This window comes from Arvicanthis niloticus, chromosome 15, assembly GCF_011762505.2.
Source record: "Arvicanthis niloticus isolate mArvNil1 chromosome 15, mArvNil1.pat.X, whole genome shotgun sequence".
Lineage (NCBI taxonomy): Eukaryota > Metazoa > Chordata > Mammalia > Rodentia > Muridae > Arvicanthis > Arvicanthis niloticus.
Genome location: NC_047672.1, coordinates 7,055,120 through 7,078,073, shown reverse-complemented (window position 1 = coordinate 7,078,073; position 22,954 = coordinate 7,055,120). Strand labels below are relative to the sequence as shown.

The window sequence follows — 22,954 nt, the reverse complement described above, 5'->3', positions numbered from 1 at the left end:
TAATTTAAGTTTACGTGATGAATATCACAAGTCTATTTTTTTCTAGAATGTCAATTACATATTTGTGTACATACATATGTATATATATACACTTATAGAGACATACACAGACACAGACACAGACACAGACACACACACACACACACACAGACACACACACACAGACACACACACATATGATATTAAAATGGAAAATGAAGGCCGGTTTAGTGGCACACACTGTGATCCCAGCACTTTGAAGACTAAGACAGGAGCATCATAGGTTTTACTGAAGTCAGTCTTAGGTACAGGTTGAGACCCTATTTCTGTCTGTCTGTCTTCCTCTCATACACACAAGCACAAATTCAAGAAAATTAAAGTGGAAAACTGAGACTGTAGAATTAAAAAATTATTGTCAATAAAATGGAACAAAATAATCATTAATTCTCCAGTCCAGAGAATCAGTATCATAAAAACCAGTTGTCAGAAACATAAGTTTATGTTTGTAAGAACTACAGAATTTTTAGTTTGTTTTCAATAATTTACTTTAAAAGTCAGCACTGATGTACTAAAAAGGACAATTGTAAATCTGACCAGGTCACCCAGAAAACAGAGGATATACTTCCATTTTCAGTTATGCTTATTTTATTTCATGAACATATTTGATATGACTCTCAGCCATTCATTTAAGTGATGTAAATGCATTCACAGTAGCAGTACCAGAAAACACTATACTTGTTATCTATTCTTAGACCTGATATTCCAATAAACAATCTCAATCTCTCTCTCTCTCTGTCTCTCTCTCTCTCTCTCTCTCTCTCTCTCTCTCTCTCTCTTTCTCTCTCTTTCTCCCTCTGTCTCTCTCTCTTTTGCTCTCTCATTCATCTTCTCTTTCTTCTTCAGTCTTGTGCATACAACATACATACAAACTCAAACATGCACACACACACACACACACACACACACACACACACACAAACACATTTTTCCAGGGAACATTGTCATGTCTTTCCCAAACTTACACTATGCAACTTCTGATGAAGCTCTGGGTATGACTTCTTCAGTCTCTGCAGTGACACTTTTGCTGTTGTTGATTCGTCCCAAGCAATTAGGCTTATACTTGTGAGATTATAATATTCTACTCAACCTCTGTGTATTTCCCATTACAACTGTGCTAAATTTAATTTTCAAATAAGCTTTCATGCATTTAAATAATTTAAGAGTAACAGGTAAGAGCTGTGAGTTATTTCTTTATTTAAAAATTAGTAAGTTTTCCTGATGATATTCTATATTTTATAAAGGTTTGGTAGAACTAATTTGAGTGGCCAATTACTTCCTTGTTTTTAGATTCATAAAAACATCATGTTGCTGACAGTGGGAAGTACATCAGCCAACAATATCACTTGTCACCTGAAAGGCACATACTCACTGTGTGTTCTCTCTGACCAGTCAAACAGCTTTTAGGTCATTACTCAACAAGTGTGGGGAAGCTTAAAAGAAAATGGCACTTTTGATTTACTGTACTTGTTAGTTCCCTATATTATTAAATCTTCACAAACAGAATATAAAGATTACTATTTTTGCATATTTACTGTTCTAAAATCAAATGTTGTGATAAGGAAGAGGTGAAGTGACAGTTCACAGAGAATGTAGAGCTGTGCATCAAGATGCTTCTGTCTGCCTGTCTCTCTCTCTCTGTCTCTCTCAGTCTCTCTTTTTGTCTCTCTCTGTGTCTCTGTGTTTGTGTCTATGTCTGTGTCTCTGTGTCTCTGTGTCTTTGTGTCTGTCTCTCTCTGTCTCTTCTTGTTACATACTTCTTTGGACACATGGCTTCAGAGTGCTTAGGCTTTGCTCTGGGTTAATCAACACTGACAGTTTATCCACTATTATAAATGTTTATGGATATACTATGGGTATAGAATTAGAATGGAAAGTGAATGATAATGTAGGCAGTGTATCACAAACTTGATATGTACTCTATTTTTTTCAGATATATGAAATAAACTTCCACTAAACTCTTAAGATGAACACACTGTTCACTTATGTTCTCACTCAAGAATGTCCTTTATTTCCCAGCTGGACTTGGAGTCCTAGCCAATATGTTTCTCCTTTGTTTCTTTATTTTTCTAGTTTTAGGTCATAGACCTAAGCCCTCGGACCTGATCTCCTGTCAACTGACCTTCATTCACACAATGATGTTCCTCACTGCAGAGGATATTTGGATTGCAGACTTGTTAGCCTCAGTGAACATTGAGAATAACTTCAAATGTAAGGCAAGGTTTTACTTATTCAGGGTGATGAGAGGCCTCTCTATCTGCACCACTTGTCTCCTGAGTGTGGTTCAGGCTGTCACTATCAGTCCCAGCACCTCACTGTTGGCAAAGTTTAAACAAAAACTTAAAAAATACATGATATATGTTTTCTTTTGTGTTTGGTCTTTCAATATATTTTTAAGTAGTAACCAGATCTTCTTTGTTGGTGCTTATACCAATGTGAGTGAGACCAGCCAGATGAAGGTCAGTAAATCTTGTTCACTCCTACCCATGAACTACATGATGAGAGGAGCGATTTCAACAGTGGCAACATTTAGAGATATGTTTCTTGTAGGAGTCATGCTGACTGCAAGCACATATATGGTGATTATCTTGTTAAGACATCAGAGGCAATGCAAGCATCTTCATAGCAACAGCCAGCTGAGAACATCTCCAGAGAAAAGGGCAACCCTGACCATCTTGCTGCTGGTGGTTCTCTTTGTGGTCATGTATTGGATTGACCTCATTATCTCAATGACCTCATTCCTGTTATGGAGGTATGATCCAGTTGTCCTGACTGTTCAGAAGTTTGTGATGTGTGCATATCCCACAATTGCTCCTTTGGTTCAAATCAGTTTTGATAACAGAATAATCATTATGCTGAAAAACTTGCAGTCAAAATGTCAGTATATATGTTTTTAAAAATATATTTTCTCTCTTCTTTAAAACAGTATTGATTTTTTATGTTTATATGTACAAGTGTTGTGTCAGAGTGCATGCATGTGTGCATTTCTGTCATCCATAGAAGTAAGAACTTATCATGTCATTCCCTGTAGTTGGAGTGACTCCTGGTTATAAAGAACCATCCTGTGTAGCACCAGTTATTTTGTTTTCAAAATACAGATTCTTTAAAAAGCTTTAATGGCACAAGTAACAAAGCAAGATTCTTCATATGATTTAAATAAAATTTGTGTTATTACACATATACATTCTTATGAAATTTCTGTTTTCAAATAGTAGAGAGTTCTGAAATTAATTGTACACATAAGTTGATAATTCCATATAAATTCTCTTATTTACTTTAAATTGTAAATATTGCTTTGATGCTTATATTACTCAAAGGAATATCCTCAGTGATACTCTCTTTGAAGCCCTCTTTTTCTTTTAATTTATGTTCACTCATTAAAAATAGTTTAAATATTTTGTTTTACCTGTTTTTTTGTGAGGAGCCACATTCGCCATTAAAAGATGGCGCAGGCTTCTGCTTCCTGGTTCTTCACGGAAGCTTTACTTGAGAATGCGCCTGCGCATGGCTCGAAAACCGAGTATGACAATTGGATGAGAGATTTGAGCCAATGAGGGATCTGCACGTCTCCCAAAGCTCTAGTTAAGCAGCGGGCTTTCTGAGCTCGGCATCCTTCCCCTTTTCTCCATCTTGAAGAGCTGTTCAATAAATGTTGTCAGAAGAATCCTGAGTGTGGCGTTCTCCTTATCGGCGAGGCTGCGCGCTACAAGTGGTGCCGAAACCCGGGATGAAGCCGAACATCTTGGGGTTTTGACCAGTCACGAAGGACCCTGTTGGCTCGCAGAGGATTCAGAACTGACGGCGCGGAGAGTCTAGACGCTTTTCTGCAAGGGACTCCAGTAAGCGGGATACAGTGGAAGACACCCTGCTCTGGAGAACCAGTGGACTGACAGAGCCTCAATGTTTGAACTCCAGTAAGCAGGATACAGTGGAAGACACCCTGCGCTGGAGAACCAGTCGACTGATTCAACGGAGCTGGTTGAATTCGGAAGTGAAACAAAGGTGATTGCATAGTAACAAAAACGGGGCAAGGAAAAAAAATAAGCAGAAACAGATGAAAAAAGTTTTAAAGATGCAAGGAGTAAATTACAGGCTGCTCTGAGTCAAGAGAGCTAAACAGATAAATAAAGGTTATAGTAACGAAAATGGGGCAAGAAATAAGTGAGTAAAAACAGATGAAAAAGGCTTTAAAGGTGCGAGGAATAAATAGAAGGCTGCTCTAGGCAGAGAGCTAAGCAGAATGATAATGTTAATTGATTTAACTTTCAAAATGGGTGTGATTCTGAGTTGTATAATATTTTTCTGGATAAAAACTCAATGTAAAGGTTTTTCTGGTTACTGGCTTAAGGAAAGGCTAGTTTGGAAAAAAAGGTTTTTCTATGAGTTTTCTGAAGAGGTCATTAAGGTAGTAGTTATGTCTTCCAGAATTATATGGATCAGACATGACAGAGGTAGGCCTCCAGAAGACTAGATTTCAGAGAATCAATATAATTATCTTGATACTAAACCTTGTTTTGAGATTTGTATATTGCAGAATACACAGCTTTGGAGAATGAATCTTATCACTTGCATGTTCACTGATGCCCTGAACTTCCAGCTGGATGCAGTTAAGACAGACTTCAGATGCTTATCAACTTACCCTTCCCCTCATTCCTCTTCTAAAAGTCAATGCCCATGTTCAGCTTGAAGAAGTTAATGAGGAGTCGGCGCCCCAATTCCCTGGACTTGGGGACTGAGGTGGTTAATATTAGGCTGTCTTAATCTGTATAATTGTTACTAAGCTGATGCAAAATTCAAGGATTTCATTGGAATATCCCACATAGCTTGTTTTGCTATTTAGTGACCTCAGCTGTATGGTGCATGTGGTAAAGTGTTTTCACCTGTGTCCTCCTGCTTGTGTATATAAATACCTTCATTCAATATGAAAATTTTACTCGGGCAGCTAACCTTTCAAGAACCTTATCTCAGCAGCTATTGCAGAATTGGACAGCTGATTTTGATGAGACCATGCGACGATTGTGGATTGCTATCATCCAGATCAATTCTACTCGCTTGGATTTCTCCTTGACCCAGGGACTCTCCTCATGGATCTCTTCGGTCTTTTCTTACTTTAAGGAATGGGTGGGGGTAGGGTTATTTGGCTGCATGATCTTTGGGGGAGTGCTGCTTACCCTCTGGTTGCTCTGCAAATTCAAACAACAACATCAAAAGGATAAGGTGGTGATCATGCAAGCATTGCTTGCCGTGGAGCAGGGAACATCCCCTCAAGCCTGGTTGAATCTGCTTAAACAATGAGACACCATCACTTAACAGGATATCCTGAGGGCTCGTGTTCCCATTGCACCAGGTATCGTAGTGGTGGTCCTCCACACTTCCCGGGGCTCAGGTTCCCATAGCACGGGATAAAAGGTGTGGAGGGTCTCGTACTGTTTAACTGCCTTGAACGCCTATTGGTAGAACGGTGGGCTAGATCAGCAACCTAACAGCCCTTGATTGTTGTTGCAGTTTAATAAGGAAGGGGGAGATGTGAGGAGCCGCATTCGCCATTAAAAGATGGCGCAGGCTTCTGCTTCCTGGTTCTTCACGGAAGCTTTACTTGAGAATGCGCCTGCGCATGGCTCGAAAACCGAGTATGACAATTGGATGAGAGATTTGAGCCAATGAGGGATCTGCACGTCTCCCAAAGCTCTAGTTAAGCAGCGGGCTTTCTGAGCTCGGCGTCCTTCCCCTTTTCTCCATCTTGAAGAGTTGTTCAATAAATGCTGTCAGAAGAATCCTGAGTGTGGCGTTCTCCTTATCGGCGAGGCTGTGTGCTACATTTTTTCCCTAATTATAATTTATGTGGATCCATAAAAATAATGCAAATTTCATGTTTCAATTTTTACTACGTTTATTTAAGGGGTCTGTTATGAAACTGTCATGTGCTTGTGTATTTGTACTTCATTTTATCTACTCATTGAAATATTAATGGCAAATAAACATCTTATTTCCACGTACATGTTTTCTATGTGTTTATTGTGTATCTGTATGCATTTATATATGCCTGTGTGCACATCTGAATGACATGTGTATATGTATACATGGAGGTCTGGAGATAATGTTAGCTGTTGTTATTCATATGCCATTCATCTGGCGTCTTGATAGGGCATTTCTCTTTGACCTGGACCAAGATGGTAGTATCAGGGATTCCCCTGTCTCTACCTCTCTAGCTCTTGGATCACAAGTGTTTACCATCATCCTCCATTTTAACATTATAATAAATTCTGATTATGATTATGCAATGTTTTCCCCCCTTTTTATTAGATGTTTCCCTTTTTAGTGTTACCTAATCTTCCAACCCCCTGGAATTCCCCTATACCATATCCTCCACTTGCTTGGTTTTCAAGCTGTGGTCCAGTGAAATAACAATGGCTCTGTACCAACTGAATGTCCAAGAAGCCAGAAGTTGTTCAGCTTATGAAGCTGGATGTCTCAGCTGGTTTCAGTCTATGCTGGATTCCTGAAGAATTAGTCTCTAATGCCAGTGAAAGCATTGCTATCAAGAACAAGAGCAAGCAGACAAAAGATGCCACGCATAGGATAACACATCCCACATACAGGCAATAGATTTTGGGATAGCCTCTGTTCCAGTTGTTCAGGACCCACATGGACACCAAGCTGCTCATCTGCTATATATGTGTGTAGAGGCCTAGGTTTAGCCTGGATATAGTTATTGGTTGGTGGTTCAGACTCAGAGAGCCCCAAGCATCCAGGTTAGTTGCCTTTGTTGGTCTTCCTATGGATTTCTTGTCCACTATGGGGCCCATAGTTCTTCCTTATATTCTTCCATAAGCATCCTTAAGCTCCATTCACTGTTTGGCTGTGGGTATTTATTTATATCTGTCTGAGTTAGCTGTTGCATGGAGCCTCTCAGAGGACAACTTTTTCCTGTCTGCAAGCATAACAGAGTATCATTAATGGAGTCAGGGATTGGTTCTTGTTCATGGGATGAGTCTCAAGTTGGGTTGGTTATTGGTTGGCCATTTCCTCAGTTTCTCCCCCATTCTTTATGTCTGCATTTCTTGTTGCCAGCATAAATTTTGGATTGAAAGATTTCTGGGTGGGTTGGTGTCTCTATTCATACACAGCAGTTTTTCCTCCTAGCTTCAGGAGATGGCCTGTTCAGGCTCCATATCCCCCATGTAATGAGTCACAACTAGGGTCACCCCCATTGATTTTTGGGTGCCAGCCTTATCCCAAGTTTCAGTCTCATCCTAGCAATGCTCCTCACCTCCTTATCTCCATTAGTTGCATATTTTGAGTCATTTTCATGGCCATCTACCCATCTCTCCTGTCCTTCCCCACACCCAATCCAGAACTCTCTCATACCCCTTCCCCCGTCCAAGTTCCATCCCTCTGTCTGCCTCTTATGACTATTTTATTCTTCTTTCTAAGTGAAATTCAAGCATCCTTCCTTGGGTTTTCATTATTTTTCTTTTTAAAATTTTTCGTTGGTTATTTTGTTTATTTACACTTCAAATGTTATCCTCCATCTTTTGGGTATATGCCAAGGAGTGGTATAGCTGGGTCCTCAGGTAGTACTATGTCCAATTTTCTGAGAAATTACCAGACTGATTTCCAGAATGGTTGTACCAGCTTACAATCCCACCAGCAGTGGAGGAGTGTTCTTGTTACTCCACATTCTTGCCAGCATCTGTTTCCTATGACTAAGGATGTTTGTTGAACATTGCTTTAGGTGCTGCTCAGCTATTCAGTATTTCTCAGTTAAGAATTCTCTGTTTAGCTCTATCCCCCATTTTTAATAGGGTTACTTGGTTCTCTGGATTGTAATTTCTTGAGTTCTTTGTATATTTTAGTTATTAGCCCTTTATTGGATGTAGGGTTGGGTAAAGATCTTTTCCCAAACTATGGTTTTCCATTTTGTTCTACTTATAGTGTTTTTAGTGTTACAGAAGGTTTTCAATTTTATGAGGTCCAATTTGTCGATTATTGAGTATAAGCCATTGGTATTCTGTTCCAGAAATTTTCCCTTGTTCCCATGTGTTTGAGGTTCTTCCCCACTTTCTTTTCTATTGGGTTCAGTGTATCTTGTTTTATGTGGAGGTCCTTGATCCATCTGGACTTGATCTTTGTACAGGAGATAACAATGGATCAATTTGCATTCTTCTACATGCTGACCTCCAGTTGAACCAGCACTATTTGTTGAAAATGCTGTCTTTCTTCCACTGGATGGTTTTTAAGTCCTTTGTCAAAGATGATCTGACCATAGGCATGTGGGTTGACTTCTGGGTCTTCAATTCTATTCCAATGATCTTCCTGCCTCTCTCTTTACCAATACCATGCAGTTTTTATTACTATTGCTCTGTAGTACAGCTTGAGATCTGGGATGGTGATTTCCCCAGAAGTTCTTTTATTGTTAAGAACAGTTTTTGCTATCCTGGGATTTTTGTTATTCCAAATGAATTTGAGTATTGCTCTTTCTAACTGTGAAGAATTGAGTTGGAATTTTGATAGAGATTGCATTGAATCTGTAGACTGATTTCAGCAAAATGGCCATTTTTTTTTATATTAATCCTGCCAATCCATGAGCATGGGGTATCTTTCCATCTTCTGAGGTCTTCTTTGATTTCGTTCTTCAGAGACTTGATGTTCTTGTCATACAGATCTTTCACTTGCTTGGTTAGATTCACACCAAGGTATTTTTATATTATTTGTGACTATTGTGAAGGGTGTCATTTCTCTAAATTCTTTCTCAGCCTGTTTATCCTTTGAGTATAGGAAGGCTACTTATTTGTTTGAGTTAGTTTTGTATGTAGCCACTTTGCTGAAGTTGTTTATCTGGTTTAGGAGTTCTTTGGTCCCTTCCGGTCTGGGCCAGAGCACTGAGCAGATCTTGGGTGGCAGCTCTGTCCCCAACCTCCAAGAACCCAGAGGAAGCAGGGATCCCAGGCACTCTAACTTGGACAGTGTCTTAGAAACTAGTTCTCAGATCTGAGGCCTGGATTAGACCTCTGCCAGGTCTGCTGTTCTGTGGACCCCAGATTCTACCTGAGACATACTGGAAGGTCCACTCAACCCAGAGCCACAGAGGAACAACTGAACTCAGAGCGTCAGACAACATATCCTGAGATATTCTAGAGGAGACACTGCACCCAGAACAGCAGACACTTAGCTGGACTGCTACCTTGGAGGCACCATACCCTGAGGCATCCTAGAGGCACCACTGTAATCAGTGCAGCTGGAAAAGATCACAGAGACATCTGGACCCCTAGGAGATCAGACACAAGTGAGATAATTGGAAAGGCAGGCTTCAGTCAGAGACAGCAAATACAGGCAGCACTAGAGTTAACCAGATGGCAAAAGGCAAGAGCAAGAACATAAGCAACAGAAACCAAAGATACATGGCATCATCAGAACCCAGCTCCCCCATCAGAGCAAGCCCTGAACACCCCATCACACCAGAAAAGCAGGATTCAAAATTAAAATCACTTCTCATGATGATGATAGAGGGCTTTAAGAAAGACATAAATAACACTCTCAAAAAACTTAAGGAGAGCACTGGTAGACAGATAGAAACCCTTAAAGAGGAATCACAAAAATCCCTTAAGGAATTGCAAGAAAATGCAACCAAACGGGAGAAGGAATTAAACAAAACCATGCAGGATCTAAAAATGGAAGTAGAAACAATAAAGAAATCACAAAGGGACAATACCCTGGAGATAGAAAACCTAAAAAAAGATCAGGAGTCATAGACACAAGTATCACTAACAGAATACAAGAGATGGAAGAGAGAATCTCATGTGCAGAAGATACCATGGAAAACATTGATACAACTGTCAAAGAAAATGCAAAATACAAAAAGCTACTAACCCAAAATATACAAGAAATCCAAGACACAATGAGAAGGCCAAACCTAAGGATAATAGGTATAGATGAGGGAGAAGACTCCCAACTTAAAGGACCAGTAAATATCCTCAACAAAATTATAGAGGAAAACTTCCCTAACCTAAAGAAAGAGATGTCCATAAATATACAAGAAGCCTACAGAACTCCAAATAGTTTAGACCAGAAAAGAAATACTTCCAGCCATATAATAGTTAAAACATCAAATGTACAAAACAAAACAAAACAAAATACTAAAAGCAGTAAGGAAAAAAGGCAAAGTAACATATAAAGGCAGACCTATAAGAATTACACCAGACTTCTCACCAGAGACCATAAAAGCCAGAAGATCCTGGACCAATATCATACAGACCCTAAGAGAACACAAATGCCAGCCCAGATTACTATACCCAGCAAAACTCTCAATCATTATTGATGGAGAACCCAAAATATTCCATGACAAATCCAAATTTATACAGTATCTCAACACAAATCTAGCACTTCAAAGAATAATTGGTGGAAAACTCCAACACAAGGAAGGAAACTACATCCTAGAAAAAGCAAGAAAGTAATCTTCCAAAAACCGTAAAAGAAGGTAGCTACACAAATATATCTCCATGGATGTTAGCCCAAAAACTTGGATTAGCGAAGACTCAACCTGCAGACCACGTGAAGCTCATGAAGAAGGAAGACCAAGAGGGGATGCCTCAGTTCTACTTACAATGGGAAACAAAAATGCTCAAGGGAGCAAATAGGGAAACAAAACATGGAACAGAAACTGAAGGAGGGGCCATCAGGAGACCATTCCACCTGGGTATTCATCCCGTGTACAGCCACCTAAGCTAAACACTGTTGTGGATGGCTGGAAGTGCATAATGTGAGGAACATGGTATAGCTGTCTCCTTAGAGGTCTACCAAAGACTAACACACTCAGAGGACGATGTTCACAGTTAACCTCTGATATGATCAGGGGTTTCCCAATGGAGAACTTAGTGAGAGGACTGAAGGAGCAGAAAGGGTTATTGACCCCAGGTGGAAAGCAACAATACAAAACAACCAGAGCCCCCCAGGGTCTAAACCACCAGCCTGGGAACACATAGGGAGGGACCCAAGACTCCAGAGGTATATGTAGGGGAGGATGGCCTTGTTGGACATAGGTGGGAGAGGAGTTTCTTGGTCCCATAAAAAAATGAACACAGAGTGGGGGGGAATGTGAGGGCAGGGAGGGGATAGTGAGGGGGGTAGGTGTGGTCACTGCCTCATAGAAGCATGAGGAGGGGGATGGGATAGGAGGTTTCTGGGTGGTGGGAGGAAGTAAAGTAAGGGGATAAAATCTGAAATGTAAATACTACAACCAATTTTAACAAACAAAAAGAAAAAAGTTGTCAGAACCAACATCTTTAAAAAAATGTCAGCCTCCTTGGGGGGGAGGAATTTTTTTTTCTTTTCTTGGTACTAAAACTTGTTCTGAGAATTGTATATTGCAGAATACACAGCCTTGGTGTATCTACTCATCAAGCATACTGAGCAGACCTGCCCAAACCTCCGATGTCCTGGAATTCCATCTGGATTCAGTGAAGACACAGAGTCAGAGGCTTATCAACTTACTCTTCCCCCCACCCCTCTGCTAAAATCTCAACGCCCTTAATCAGCTTGAAGAAGTTAAAGGAGAGTCAGCACCCCTATTCCCTGAGCTTGGGGACTAATGTGGTTAATAATAGTCTGTCTTTCTAGGTAAAAGTAGTGGTTTTGTTGGAACAGGGGGAATTAGCTAGGACTTATTGCATAGCCATAACCTATTGGTAGAAATCTGTATAATTATTATCAAAATGAAGTTATAATTTCTTAAATGGTACAAAATTTACTTTGATTTCAAATTTAAGGTTTTCATTGGTACGAGCCTCTTATTAATATAAAAATGAGATGAATACTGATACTCTCATGGGTATTGTGCCTGTATAACACATTTAGGAATACAAGGCCTAGACCCAGCCCTTTTTTAACTTTTTTAACTGATTTGGGACGGTTAACCTATGAGTTAAGGGACTATAGCAAATTCATGGTTTTGAGTTTATTGTTAGGGTGTTTTCCATATTTTATTTAGAAATAGCTGAGAGGAGTGAACAGACAACAGTCCAGGTTACCTTACATGGATAGTCGGTTTTCAAAACATCAGAAGTCCATAGAACTGATGCTACAAATATTTATATATTAATGTTCATTTTGATTAGAGACCTGTCTGCTCCTGACAGCTTCCTGTCGTGGATTCTAAGAAGAAATTGAGCATCCTTGGAGTTACTCCAGTTGTGTGGTGACAGCCACTAGGCAAGAATTGCCTCTCTCCATCTACAGACAAATTACTGTCCAGAAAAGGACACACATGCAGAATAGTCGACTGATTATATCTGCCTAGACAGAGTAATCAGCCCTTAATAATCCTGCATCACTAAGGTCTGTCAGATGATTCTGTGCCAGAAGGCTGAAGATTTGAAGCTCCAACGTTCGGTAGTATAGGGGCTTTTCAGGTGTTCAGCGGTCTCTATAAATTGGCTAAGTTCTAGAAGTTATGTTTAGTGCTTCCCATAACTTCAGTTAACTCAGTCATTCTGGATTTCTGATGGGGTTGAAGACCTATAGTCTCATAGCCAATACTGGCTATTTACTTTGAGAGAAAAGATCTGAGTAGATGGTTTTCAGCTGACATTCATTCTAAAGCCAAAAAAGCCAGGATCAAAAGTAAGTGTTTTAGTTAGATGACAGAGGTTCTGGTTAGTCAACAAAATGATGGACTGGGTATTAGGACTATCTTGTACCTCACTGGTACAATTAGGAATAATTATGCTCTAATTGTATTTTGAGAGAAAAGTTCTACTTTAACAGAAAGAGTGATATGTAGGAGGAGCTAAGTGGGAAGGAGTACTGAGAGGAAGAGATGGAACAAGGAGAGAAGATGAAGAAGAGGAGAAGCTAGGTGATGAGAGAGAGAAAGAGAGAGGGGGCATGGAGGCAGATGTTCACATGTCTCCACCAGTCAAAGATAGTTTTTATATCTAGGTTGGGTATTGGGTTACGATTCTGATTGAGCATTACCAAACTTATAAATCCTTTGATTAACATTTTAAAAAAATCGTATAAAAGCAAAAAGGAAAGAGGGGGCATGGGACAGGGGTATTCTAGGGAGGGGAAATGTAGAAAGGGGATGGCATCTTAAATGTAAATAAAAAAAGGAGTTCTTTGGTGGAAGTTTTGGAGTCACTTAGGTATACTATCATATCATCTGCAAATAGTGATATTTCTCCTTCTTCCTTTCCAATTTGTGTCACTCTGACCTCATTTTGTTGCCTAATTTCTCTTCCCAGAAATTTGAGTACTATGTTGAATAGGTAGGGAGAGAGTGGGCAGCCTTGTCTAGTTTCTGATTTTAGTGGGATTGCTTCAAGTTTCTCTCCATTTAGTTTGATGTTGGCTACTGGTTTGCTGTATGTTGCTTTTACAATGTTTATGTATAGGCCTTGAATTTCTAATTGTTCCAAGACTTTTATCATGAAGGGGTGTTGAATTTTGTCAAGTGATTTCTCAGCATGTTTTGAGACGATCATGTGTTTTTTTTTCTTTAAGTTTGTTTATATACTGGATTGCATTGATGGATTTCTGTATATTGAACCTTCCCTGAATTCCTGGGATAAAGCCTACTTGATCATGATGGATACTTGTTTTGATTTGTTCTTGGATTTCGTTTATGAGAATTTTATTGAGTATTTTTTGCATTGATATTTATAAGTAAGATTGGTCTGAAGTTCTCTTTCTTTGTTGGGCTTTGTGTGGTTTAGGTATAAGCATAATTCTGGCTTCATATGATGAATTAGGTAGTGTTTCTTCTCTTTTTAGTTTGTGGAATAGTTTAAAGAGAATTGATATTAGGTCTTTTTGGAAGGTCTGATAGAACTCTGTACTAAAACCATCAAGTACTGGGCTTTTTTTAGTGGGAAGATTTTAATGACTGTTTCTATTTCTTTAGGCATTATGGGACTGTTTAGATGGTTTATCTGGTCCTGATTTAACTTTGGTACCTGGTATCTGTCTCAAAAATTGTCCATTTTATCTAGATTTTTTAGTTTTGTTGAGTACAATCTTTTGTAGTAGTATCTGATGATTTTTTGAATTTCCTTAATTTCTGTTGTTATATCTCCCTTTTCAGTTCTGATTTTAATAATTTGGATACTGTCTCTGTGCCCTCTGGTTAGTCTGGCTAACGGTTTATCTATCTTGTTGATTTTCTCAAAGGACAAGCTCAGGGTTTTGTTGACATTTTGTATAGTTCTTTTTGTTTGTACTTGTTTGATTTCAGCCCCGAGTTTGATTATTTCCTGCCATCTACTCTTCTTGGGTATGTTTGCTTCTTTTTGTTCTAGAGCTTTCAGTTGTGTTGTCAAGCTGCTAGTGTATCCTCTCTCCAGCTTCTTTTTGTAGACACTTAGAGCTATGAGTTTTTCTCTTAGCACTGCTTTCATTGTGTCCCATAAGTTTTGGTATGAAAAGTCTTCATTTTCATTAACTTCTAAAAAGTCTGTAATTTCTTTTTTTATTTCTTTACGGATTAAATTATCATTGAGTAGAGTGTTGTTCAGTTTTCACGTGTATGTGGGCTTTCACATTGTTTTTGTTGTTATTGAAGACCAGTCTTATTTTGTGGTGATGTGATAGGATGCATGGGATTATTTCAATTTTTTCTATCTGTTGAGGCCTGTTTTGTGACAAATTATATGGTCCTTTTTGGAGAAGGTACCATGAGGTGCTGAGAACTTTTGTTTTGATAATTATAGCTTCATATTTTTCTTCAGTTTCTTTACTATGCTTCATACCTCTATTCACCCTAAAATAATACTCACTGTATTTCTTTAGGTTTATTTTGTGGAATATAAATTTTTATGCTGTCTATGTTGTAGAAAACTTTTTTCCTTCATTCATAGGAGTAGTATTTGTGGGTATATCAGTTTAGATTTATTGTCATTAAGGACTTAGCATGTATTGCTGCAGGCACTTCTGCCTTTGAAAGTTTACTTTGAGAAATCAGCTATTTGTATTCCAATGTGTTCCTAGAATTAAGGAAATTTACCTTTCTCTTTGATGCATTTCATTTATTTGTGCCCTGTGTTTTTCTCTTAGAGCTTTCAATTCACCTGCTTTTTGTTTTTTTTTTGTTTGTTTGTTTGTTTTCTATTCTTAGTATTTTAAATATAAGATGTGTGGAAATCTACAGACTCAATACAATCCCTATCAAAATCCCAACCAATTCTTCAAAGACATGGAAAGCGTAATTCTCAAATTCATCTGGAAAGAAAAAAATAAAACCAAGCATAGTGAAAATACTTTCTAACAATAAAATAACTGCTGCAGAAATCACTATCCCTGACCTCAAGCTATATTACAGAGCAATAGTGATAAAAAAAAAACTGCATTGTATTGGTACAGAAACAGACATGTTGATCAATGGAATAAAGTTGAAGTCTCAGAAATAAAACCACACACTTACGGACACTTGATCTTGACAAAGAAGTCAAAAGTATAGAATGGAAAAAGAAAGCATCTTCAATAAATTGTGCTGGTGTAACTGGCTGTCTGTATGTAGAAAAATGAAAATAGACCCACATTTGTTACCTTGCATAAAACTCAAGTCCAAGTGGATCAAGGACCTCAACGTAAAACAAGATACACTGAATCTAATAGAAGAGAAAATGCCTAAGAGTCTTGAACTCATTGGCACTGGGATAAATTTCCTGAACAGAACTCCAATGGCTCATATTCTAAGATCAAGAATTGATAAATGGGACATCATGAAACTGGAAAGCTGACATAGTCAGTGGGACAAACTGGCAACCTACAGATTTAGAAAACATCTCCATTTGTCCCACATCAGATAGTGCGCTAATATTCAAAATATGTAAAGAACTCAAGATGCTAACCATCAAAAACCCAAACAACCAAATTAAAAAATGGAAAATAGAACTAAACGGAGAATTTACAACATAGGAACCTTGAATGGCTGAGAGGCACCTAAAGAAATGTTTCAAAATCCTTAGTGATCAGGGAAATGCAAATTCCAACGACCCTGCAATTTCATCTTAGACCAATCAGAATGGCTAAGATCAAAACCTCAGGTGATGGCACATTATGGGGAGGTTGTGGAAAAAGTGGAACACTCCTCCATTTCTGGTGGGATTACAAATTGGTACAACTACTCTTGAAATTAATCTGGATGTTTCTCAGAAAACTGGAAGTACGTCTACCGGAAGAATCAACTATATCACTCTCGGGAATATACCCAAAAGATGCCCCACCAGGCTACAGGGTCATGTGCTCCACTCTGTTCACTGGAGCCTTGTTTGTAATAGCCAAAAGCCAGAAAAAACTCACATGATCCCCAAGAGAAGAATGAATACAGAAAATGTGGTTCGTTTACACAATGGAATACTACTCAGCTATTAAGAACCAGAATATCCTCAGTTTGCAGGCAAATAAATGGAACTAGAAAATATCATCCTGAGTGAGGTAACTCAGACTCAAAAGCATGCATGGAATGTACTCACTAATAAGTGGATATTAGCCAAAAAATAGTTTGGAAAACCCAAACTACAATCCACTGAACTAAAAAAGGTTAACAAAACAAAGGTCTCAATCAGCCTTTGGAGAGAACAGAAAGAAATTACAGAGGGAGGAGGTATGGAGGAACCTGTGTGGGATAGAGGCCAGGGAGGAGAAGTGGGGAGATGATCAGGTATTGGATGGGGGAAATGGACTGAAGCCCTGAGGGCCAACAGACAGAATGGGCACAGGCAACCTCGGGAGGTAAGAGGTAGGGGCACCCATTAGAATCTACCCAGACCTGGCAGGTGAGAGACTTTCAGGACTTAAAGGACCTCTTAAATGCCCTACAGTGGGAAGAGGGATCTTGTGGAGCCCACCTTCAGCAGAAAGACAGGTCATCAAGTGAGGGTGGGGGTTGGCATCCCACAGTGAAAACTGTGATCTTTAATTGTGGGAAATAATATGGCTGGGGATCTGTTCCGCGCCTCCCGTGTCCCCTTCGCCTGTGACAAAGGACACATGAGGCACTGATCGGGTAATACTACAGCGAGGCTTTACTTCTTGTATAAGCAGATGCGGAAAGACGAAAAGACAGGAAGAGGCACAGCTTAAATACATCCTAGAGTGGCCATAGGTATAGAGACAGGTGTGGCTACATTGATACAGACACCTCATTATTTCATTAGCTGAGAGCTGCCACTGATGTAGATTTGAGAGCCCTACAACAATGGGTAACAGAGTTAAGTTGTTACTAGACTTGCTGTTTCTTAAAGGAGAAAGTCTGTGTGCTGCTCTAAGAAAAAATGTTACTACTATGTAGACCATTCAGGAGTGACTAGAGAATAAATTCAGAGAAAGGTTAGGCCAGAGACAAGATAGAGAAGCACAGCAAAGTTGATTCGAGAGTTGGTTCAATCCTCCCTTGCTGGGCCCCTTGTGATTTTAGTTTTGCTTTTAACCATAGGCCCCTGCATTTTAAATAGATTAATAACTTTTGTTAGAGAAAGGATAAATGCTGTTCAGCTTTTTGTGTTGCGCCACCAATATAGAGCTTTAGGTTAAGAAAATGATAATTATGATGACACTGGGGTTTAAACTTTTCTAAAGATCCTAATCGGAAGAAGTGGGGTGAGAATAGACTTATTAATAATTGAGTTTTTATGATTAAAAACGACTAAATCAGAAGAAGTGGGGATGTAGAGTGAAAAATTATAAAGGCCAAAACCTTGCTCTTGGAGCTAAAGAGCTTGTCGTTTTGACCGCCGGCTTACTTCCCTAATAAAGCCTCTGCTGATTGCATCCAGGTATTGTTTCTTGTGATCTTTTGGTGGTCGCGATTTCCGGAGGCTTGAGGAAGGGTCTTCTGAGTATGGGGGTCTTCAGCATCACCCTTCTCCTGGTTTTGCCTGACTTGTTGAAGACATTCATCACGATAGTAGGCTTCCCACTCTAGAAACATTGGGCCAGGAAGAGCAGAATGACAAATATCTTTCCAATCTTGAGGGGTGTTTAAATTGGCAATATGGCTCTGTAGGAGAGATTTTGTCCACAGTGCCTGAATGCTGTCTTCCTTCACTGCTTGCCTGAGTTCTTTTAGGTCTGAGGCTTGGAGTGGGTACCAGTTAAGTGGTTTAGCTCCGAGTGCGGTGGATATTAACTGGGATTGCTCGAGCAGTTTGGGTTTCAAGTTCTGTATCAGACTCCTGAGTATCATGGGAGGCTGGGTTAATTTTCTAATGAGAGTCCCTGAAATTGCAGAGTTGTTGAGTGGTTGATGGGTGAGTATGAGGGACTATGGGATTTGGCAGGGTTTTATCTATGGATTTTGAAGGTCTGCTTGGAGAAGGGGGAGGGGATTTATCTCTCTTTGGTTGAACAGGAGTTGGTGGAGTAAGGGGAGAGGCAGGCAAGAGCTCCTTTGGCATTTTAATGGAGCTTTAACTTTGGGCAGGGGAGGGAGGGGCAGGAGGAGCAGATGGTTTAATTGGCATTTCCTCCAAGGCACAAGGGGGGAGGGGTGGGTATATGGATTTTATCTCTCTTATTAGTTAGGTAAGGGCCTCGAGGTCTGAAACAAGGTGATTTTTGGGATCTTGATCTTTTGGTTCATTTGACTGAGGGGTCCCAGGAGCTGTGTTGTTGTTCTCAGTCTGTCCAATTTTAGATGGTCCTATACATTGCCGAATTGCAACTAAGATTGGCAAAAACTCACAATGGTTTTTTTTTTTTTTTTAATCTCTGTTTTTGATAAGGGAAGCTACTTTGCTCCATGAGTCTGGACTGTAAATATCATCCTCTGCCATGCATGGTGCTATCTGAAGGACTTCCTTCCAAAACAAGGAGGCTTGTTTTTGCCTATTTTTATTCCGTGGGTTTTTAGTAGGGCATATATTTGCCTGGCCTGGGGTGAATTTTTAAGTGACGTGTAGTTCCCCATGATAGGAAAGAGGAGAAACGCTTTGTCCAGTGGGAACGTTCCCTTGGTCTATTGGCTTTGGGGGATTCCACAATGGTCCAAGAGTGCCAAGCCTTCCCGCAGATTTAAGGACTGGCAGCTGCCCTGTGGCTTTTAAATGGCTGCTGCGTTACCAGGTTTTTTCTTTTTGTTTTAAAGAGAGTCTAGATAGAGAGTCTTTGCCAACGCCCATCACGGGCTGTCGGGATTAAAGCAGAGGCCAGAGGAACCTTCGACCAATACCAGAGAGTGCTCTGGCCAGGAGGTATTAGCTGTTCCTTCAGCTTATTTAAATCTGTGTGATGGCTCTGACTGAAAACACAGGAGGAAAAAACAGGTTGCTTGTTTCCAGAGTTGGGGGGCTCACCTTCCCACAGTATCAGTTCCTGTGGCTGCCTGGCTGTCCAAGGCCTGACGTTTGAGGCACTAGCTGTGGGAAAAATATGGCTGGGGATCCCAGGGCTCCTCCAGCCATGCTGTGTGTAGTTGGCTGGGAACGCTCTGGGTTCCTCCAGCTGAAAGATAGGCCTGGCTGCTCATTAACTAAAGGCCTCTCCATGGTTCCTCATGGCATGGCCCCAACACACAAGGAAGTCCTTGGGTTTCCAAAACCAGTTTATTGACATGGTGGATGGTGGATGGATCTGGATACACACACCCAAAACCCAGGGCAGACCTGAGTTAAATAAAGAGGGGAAGAGGGGGGAGGGGCTGGGGAGGAATGTTTAATCGGCTCCACCCTCTGGCCTTCAGGTACCTTATTAGTATGTAAATCTCTCTAGGGCCTGCTCATCATGCCCTTCTGTGTACATGAGTGAAGGTGGAATGGAGATTAGACCGCCTGTTAGGCCTGACACTTAATTGTTCCTGTCTGAAAGAACTTCAGGGACAAAATGGAGAAGAGCCTGAGGAAAAGGAGGTCCAGTGACAGACCCAAAGTGGGATCCAGCTCAAGGGGAGGCCCCAAGGCTTACCACTATTACTGAGGCTAAGGAGTGCTCACAAAATGGGATCTATTATGACTGCCCTCTGAAGGACCCAACAAACAGCTGAAACAGTCAGAAGCAGATATTTACACCCAACCAAAGGACAGAAGCTGCTGACCCCTGTGGTTGAATTAGGGAAAAACTGAAAGAAGCTGAGGAGAAGGGCCACCCTGTAGGAGGACCACAATTTCAATTAACCTGGATCCCCAAGATATGTCAGACACTGTGCCACCAATCAGGCAGCATATACCAGCTGATATGAGTTTCCTACACAACTGAGGACTGCCCAATCTGGGTTCAGTTAGAGAAGCTGCACCTACCCCTCAAGAGACTGGAGGTCACAGAGAGTGAAGATGTCTGGTGCATTGAGGTGTGGAGTAGTAGGGACATCCTTGTGGAAGAGCATCAGGGGAGGAGGTATGGGATGTGGAACAGTCCGAGGAAGGACTGGGATCAGGATAAAACCTGAAGTTTAAAAAAAAGAAAAAAGAAAAAAAGAGATTATTATATAAAAATAAAAACAAAATCAAAAAAATATAAGATGAATGGAAATTTTGATTGTGCCCTTGGCTTGTCTTTTTTCTGTTTTTTTCCTTTTTTTCCATTCTGTGGTCTTCTTAAATTATATGGTTGTGTCTGTGGGGCAGTTTTCTTCTATGATCTTATTGAATTTCTTGTGTTTGTCATTGACTTGGAACTCATCTCTGTCACCTGTGCCTATAACTTGAAGGTTTGATTTATTTTATGGTGTCCCACATACACAATACTCTCTAGGCCTACACTCGGCCAACTGAAATATATTCACAACCTCACAGTCTGATTTCTTCTGACAATACAGTTATATGACCTCCTGTGTGTGTGCTCTGTAAGAAAAATCAGTTAACCTTTGTGTGTTTGGAGGAGGTGACATTTTCCTAATTTTCTCAAAAGAGCTGTTAATTTCTAGCTGAGACACTGAAGCCACTGTCAGGTAAGTATGAAGGGCACCATGAATGCTTTCAAAACAGGATGGATACATTGAGGAATAGAAATTGTTATTCTACTTCTTTTTAATGAGATATTATTATTCTTACTTTTGTTCAGCAGGAGTGGGATCAGTTAATCCACACACTCAGTTAGGGCCTGCGGAGAATATCTTACACATAGGAAATCCAGAGCTCAGCTGTTTTTACTCTACTGTTCTGGAATTGGGGATGTTCACTTTTTCATTTGATTGTAGCACTTTGTAAGAACCTCAAGATCAGAAGTGCCTTCTCCAGATGATATGAAAACTGTGGGTCTAGAGGGAGATGAGCTGATGGCATTTGTTCCATATAACTACTTCTTAGGGCCTCATTCTACAGGGATGTTTATGGCAGGCTCATATGGTGAGTCCTTTTTTCAAATTCTCTTCATTATATTGAGGGCAGTAGGTGGTAGAACAAAGCTGGATTCTGTAATAAATGATTAGAGCATTTTGTGCTTACAATTTTACTTTTGAGCTATATTGTATCATATGTTATCAGACATGCTTTCAGACATATGAATATCAGTGTAATGATTAATAAAAGAACACAGGTTTCACTCAATTTGATCTGTTCTATATGTGAGAGTATAGTATCCCTAGCAGAAGGATGGGTAGAGACAGGAAAAGCTGATAGGCTGAAGATGATCCTTGAGTGTTATATATTAAATGAAAATATCCTGACACCCATTACTTTTTATAATGAATCTATACTGACATATATTTAAAAAGTAACTCCATCTCAACCTTTTAAGAGCCTGACAGGATTTTACTCAGTGTGTGCTCTAAGAGTTCTAAGATCATGGTTCCAGGTAGGTATGACCAACTGTGATAGTTTTCCATCCTGGTAATACAACACCTGAGCTGTCTTAGGGAGTGAAAATCAGATGACAACCGTTCATTGTTTTGCAGGAGTTGATGTATAATAATTATGCATTTGATTTGTGTTTTATATTTTTCAATTTTACTCTTTCCTCAAGTTTAAAATTTTTCCATAGATTTGTTTAATCTATTGCAATGTTTATCATAAAGCAGATATTTTATAGGCACTTCAAAAATATTTGACAATCTCATCTCATTCATTATCCTTACTCGAATGTAATTTTCAGTAGATCTTTTAGTCATTTTATTAAAATGAATTCCTTTTTCTCATTTTAGGTGTTCTAAATTGAACCTTGTAACATTAAAGTTGAATAATATTGAATGAGACTTTTATTAGCAGTGAGAAATATATTTACAATTCTTGGATAGTATAAAATTATTTCAAGTCAAAATCACTAAGGTTTTCTCTAACATTTATGGAATACAATTGCTTGCTAAAATTTACTTACACACACACACACACACACACACACAGCCAAGTAATTTAAGTTCGGGTAATGAAATCACAAGTCAATTTTTATTTTCTTGGACTATCAGTTACTAATGTATATGGGAGATTGAAATGGAAAATGATGGCAGGTTTGGTGGTACACACCTATGATCCCAGCACTTTCAAGGCTAAGGCAGGCAAATGGTGGGTTTGATTGAAGTCAGTCTGAACTTGGTTGAGATCCTATGTCTGTCTGTCCGTCTGTCTGTCTGTCTCCCTCGCCTACACACAAACACAAATTTAAGAAAATCAAAGTTGAAAACTGAGAATGTAGATTTATAAATTATTATCAATGAGATGGAACAGAAGAACATCAGTAAGCATAATGAACTCCCTGGCCTAGAATATTAATGCCATTAAAATCAGTTGTCAGAAACATGAGTTTATGTTTGCAAGCATTCCAGAATTTTCAGTTTGTTTTGAATAATTTGTTTTAAAATTTTCAGCAGTGCACTACACAGGACAATATTGAATCTGACCAGGTCACACAGAAAACAGAGGACATCCATTTTCATTTATGTTCATTTCATTTCATGAACATATTTGATATGATTGTCAGTTTTTCACCCAAGTGATGTAAATGTATTCACAGTAGCAGCACCAGAACTCACTATGCTTGTGATCTATTCATGGAC

At 39.5% G+C, this 22,954-nt stretch overlaps 1 protein-coding gene across 1 annotated transcript; it reads left to right on the top strand.

Annotated features, from left to right (window-relative positions):
* The first annotated feature begins 2,021 nt into the window (after window positions 1-2,021).
* On the top strand, window positions 2,022-2,933 carry LOC117720820 (putative vomeronasal receptor-like protein 4). The gene has a single exon (XM_034519500.1). The coding sequence runs from the start codon at window positions 2,022-2,024 to the stop codon at window positions 2,931-2,933; it is 912 nt and encodes a 303-aa protein (XP_034375391.1).
* Window positions 2,934-22,954: the final 20,021 nt, after the last annotated feature.

Excerpts from the sequence above, each read along its gene's own strand:
- LOC117720820 (XM_034519500.1), top strand. The coding sequence starts at position 2,022 with ATGTTCTCACTCAAGAATGTCCTTTATTTCCCAGCTGGACTTGGAGTC.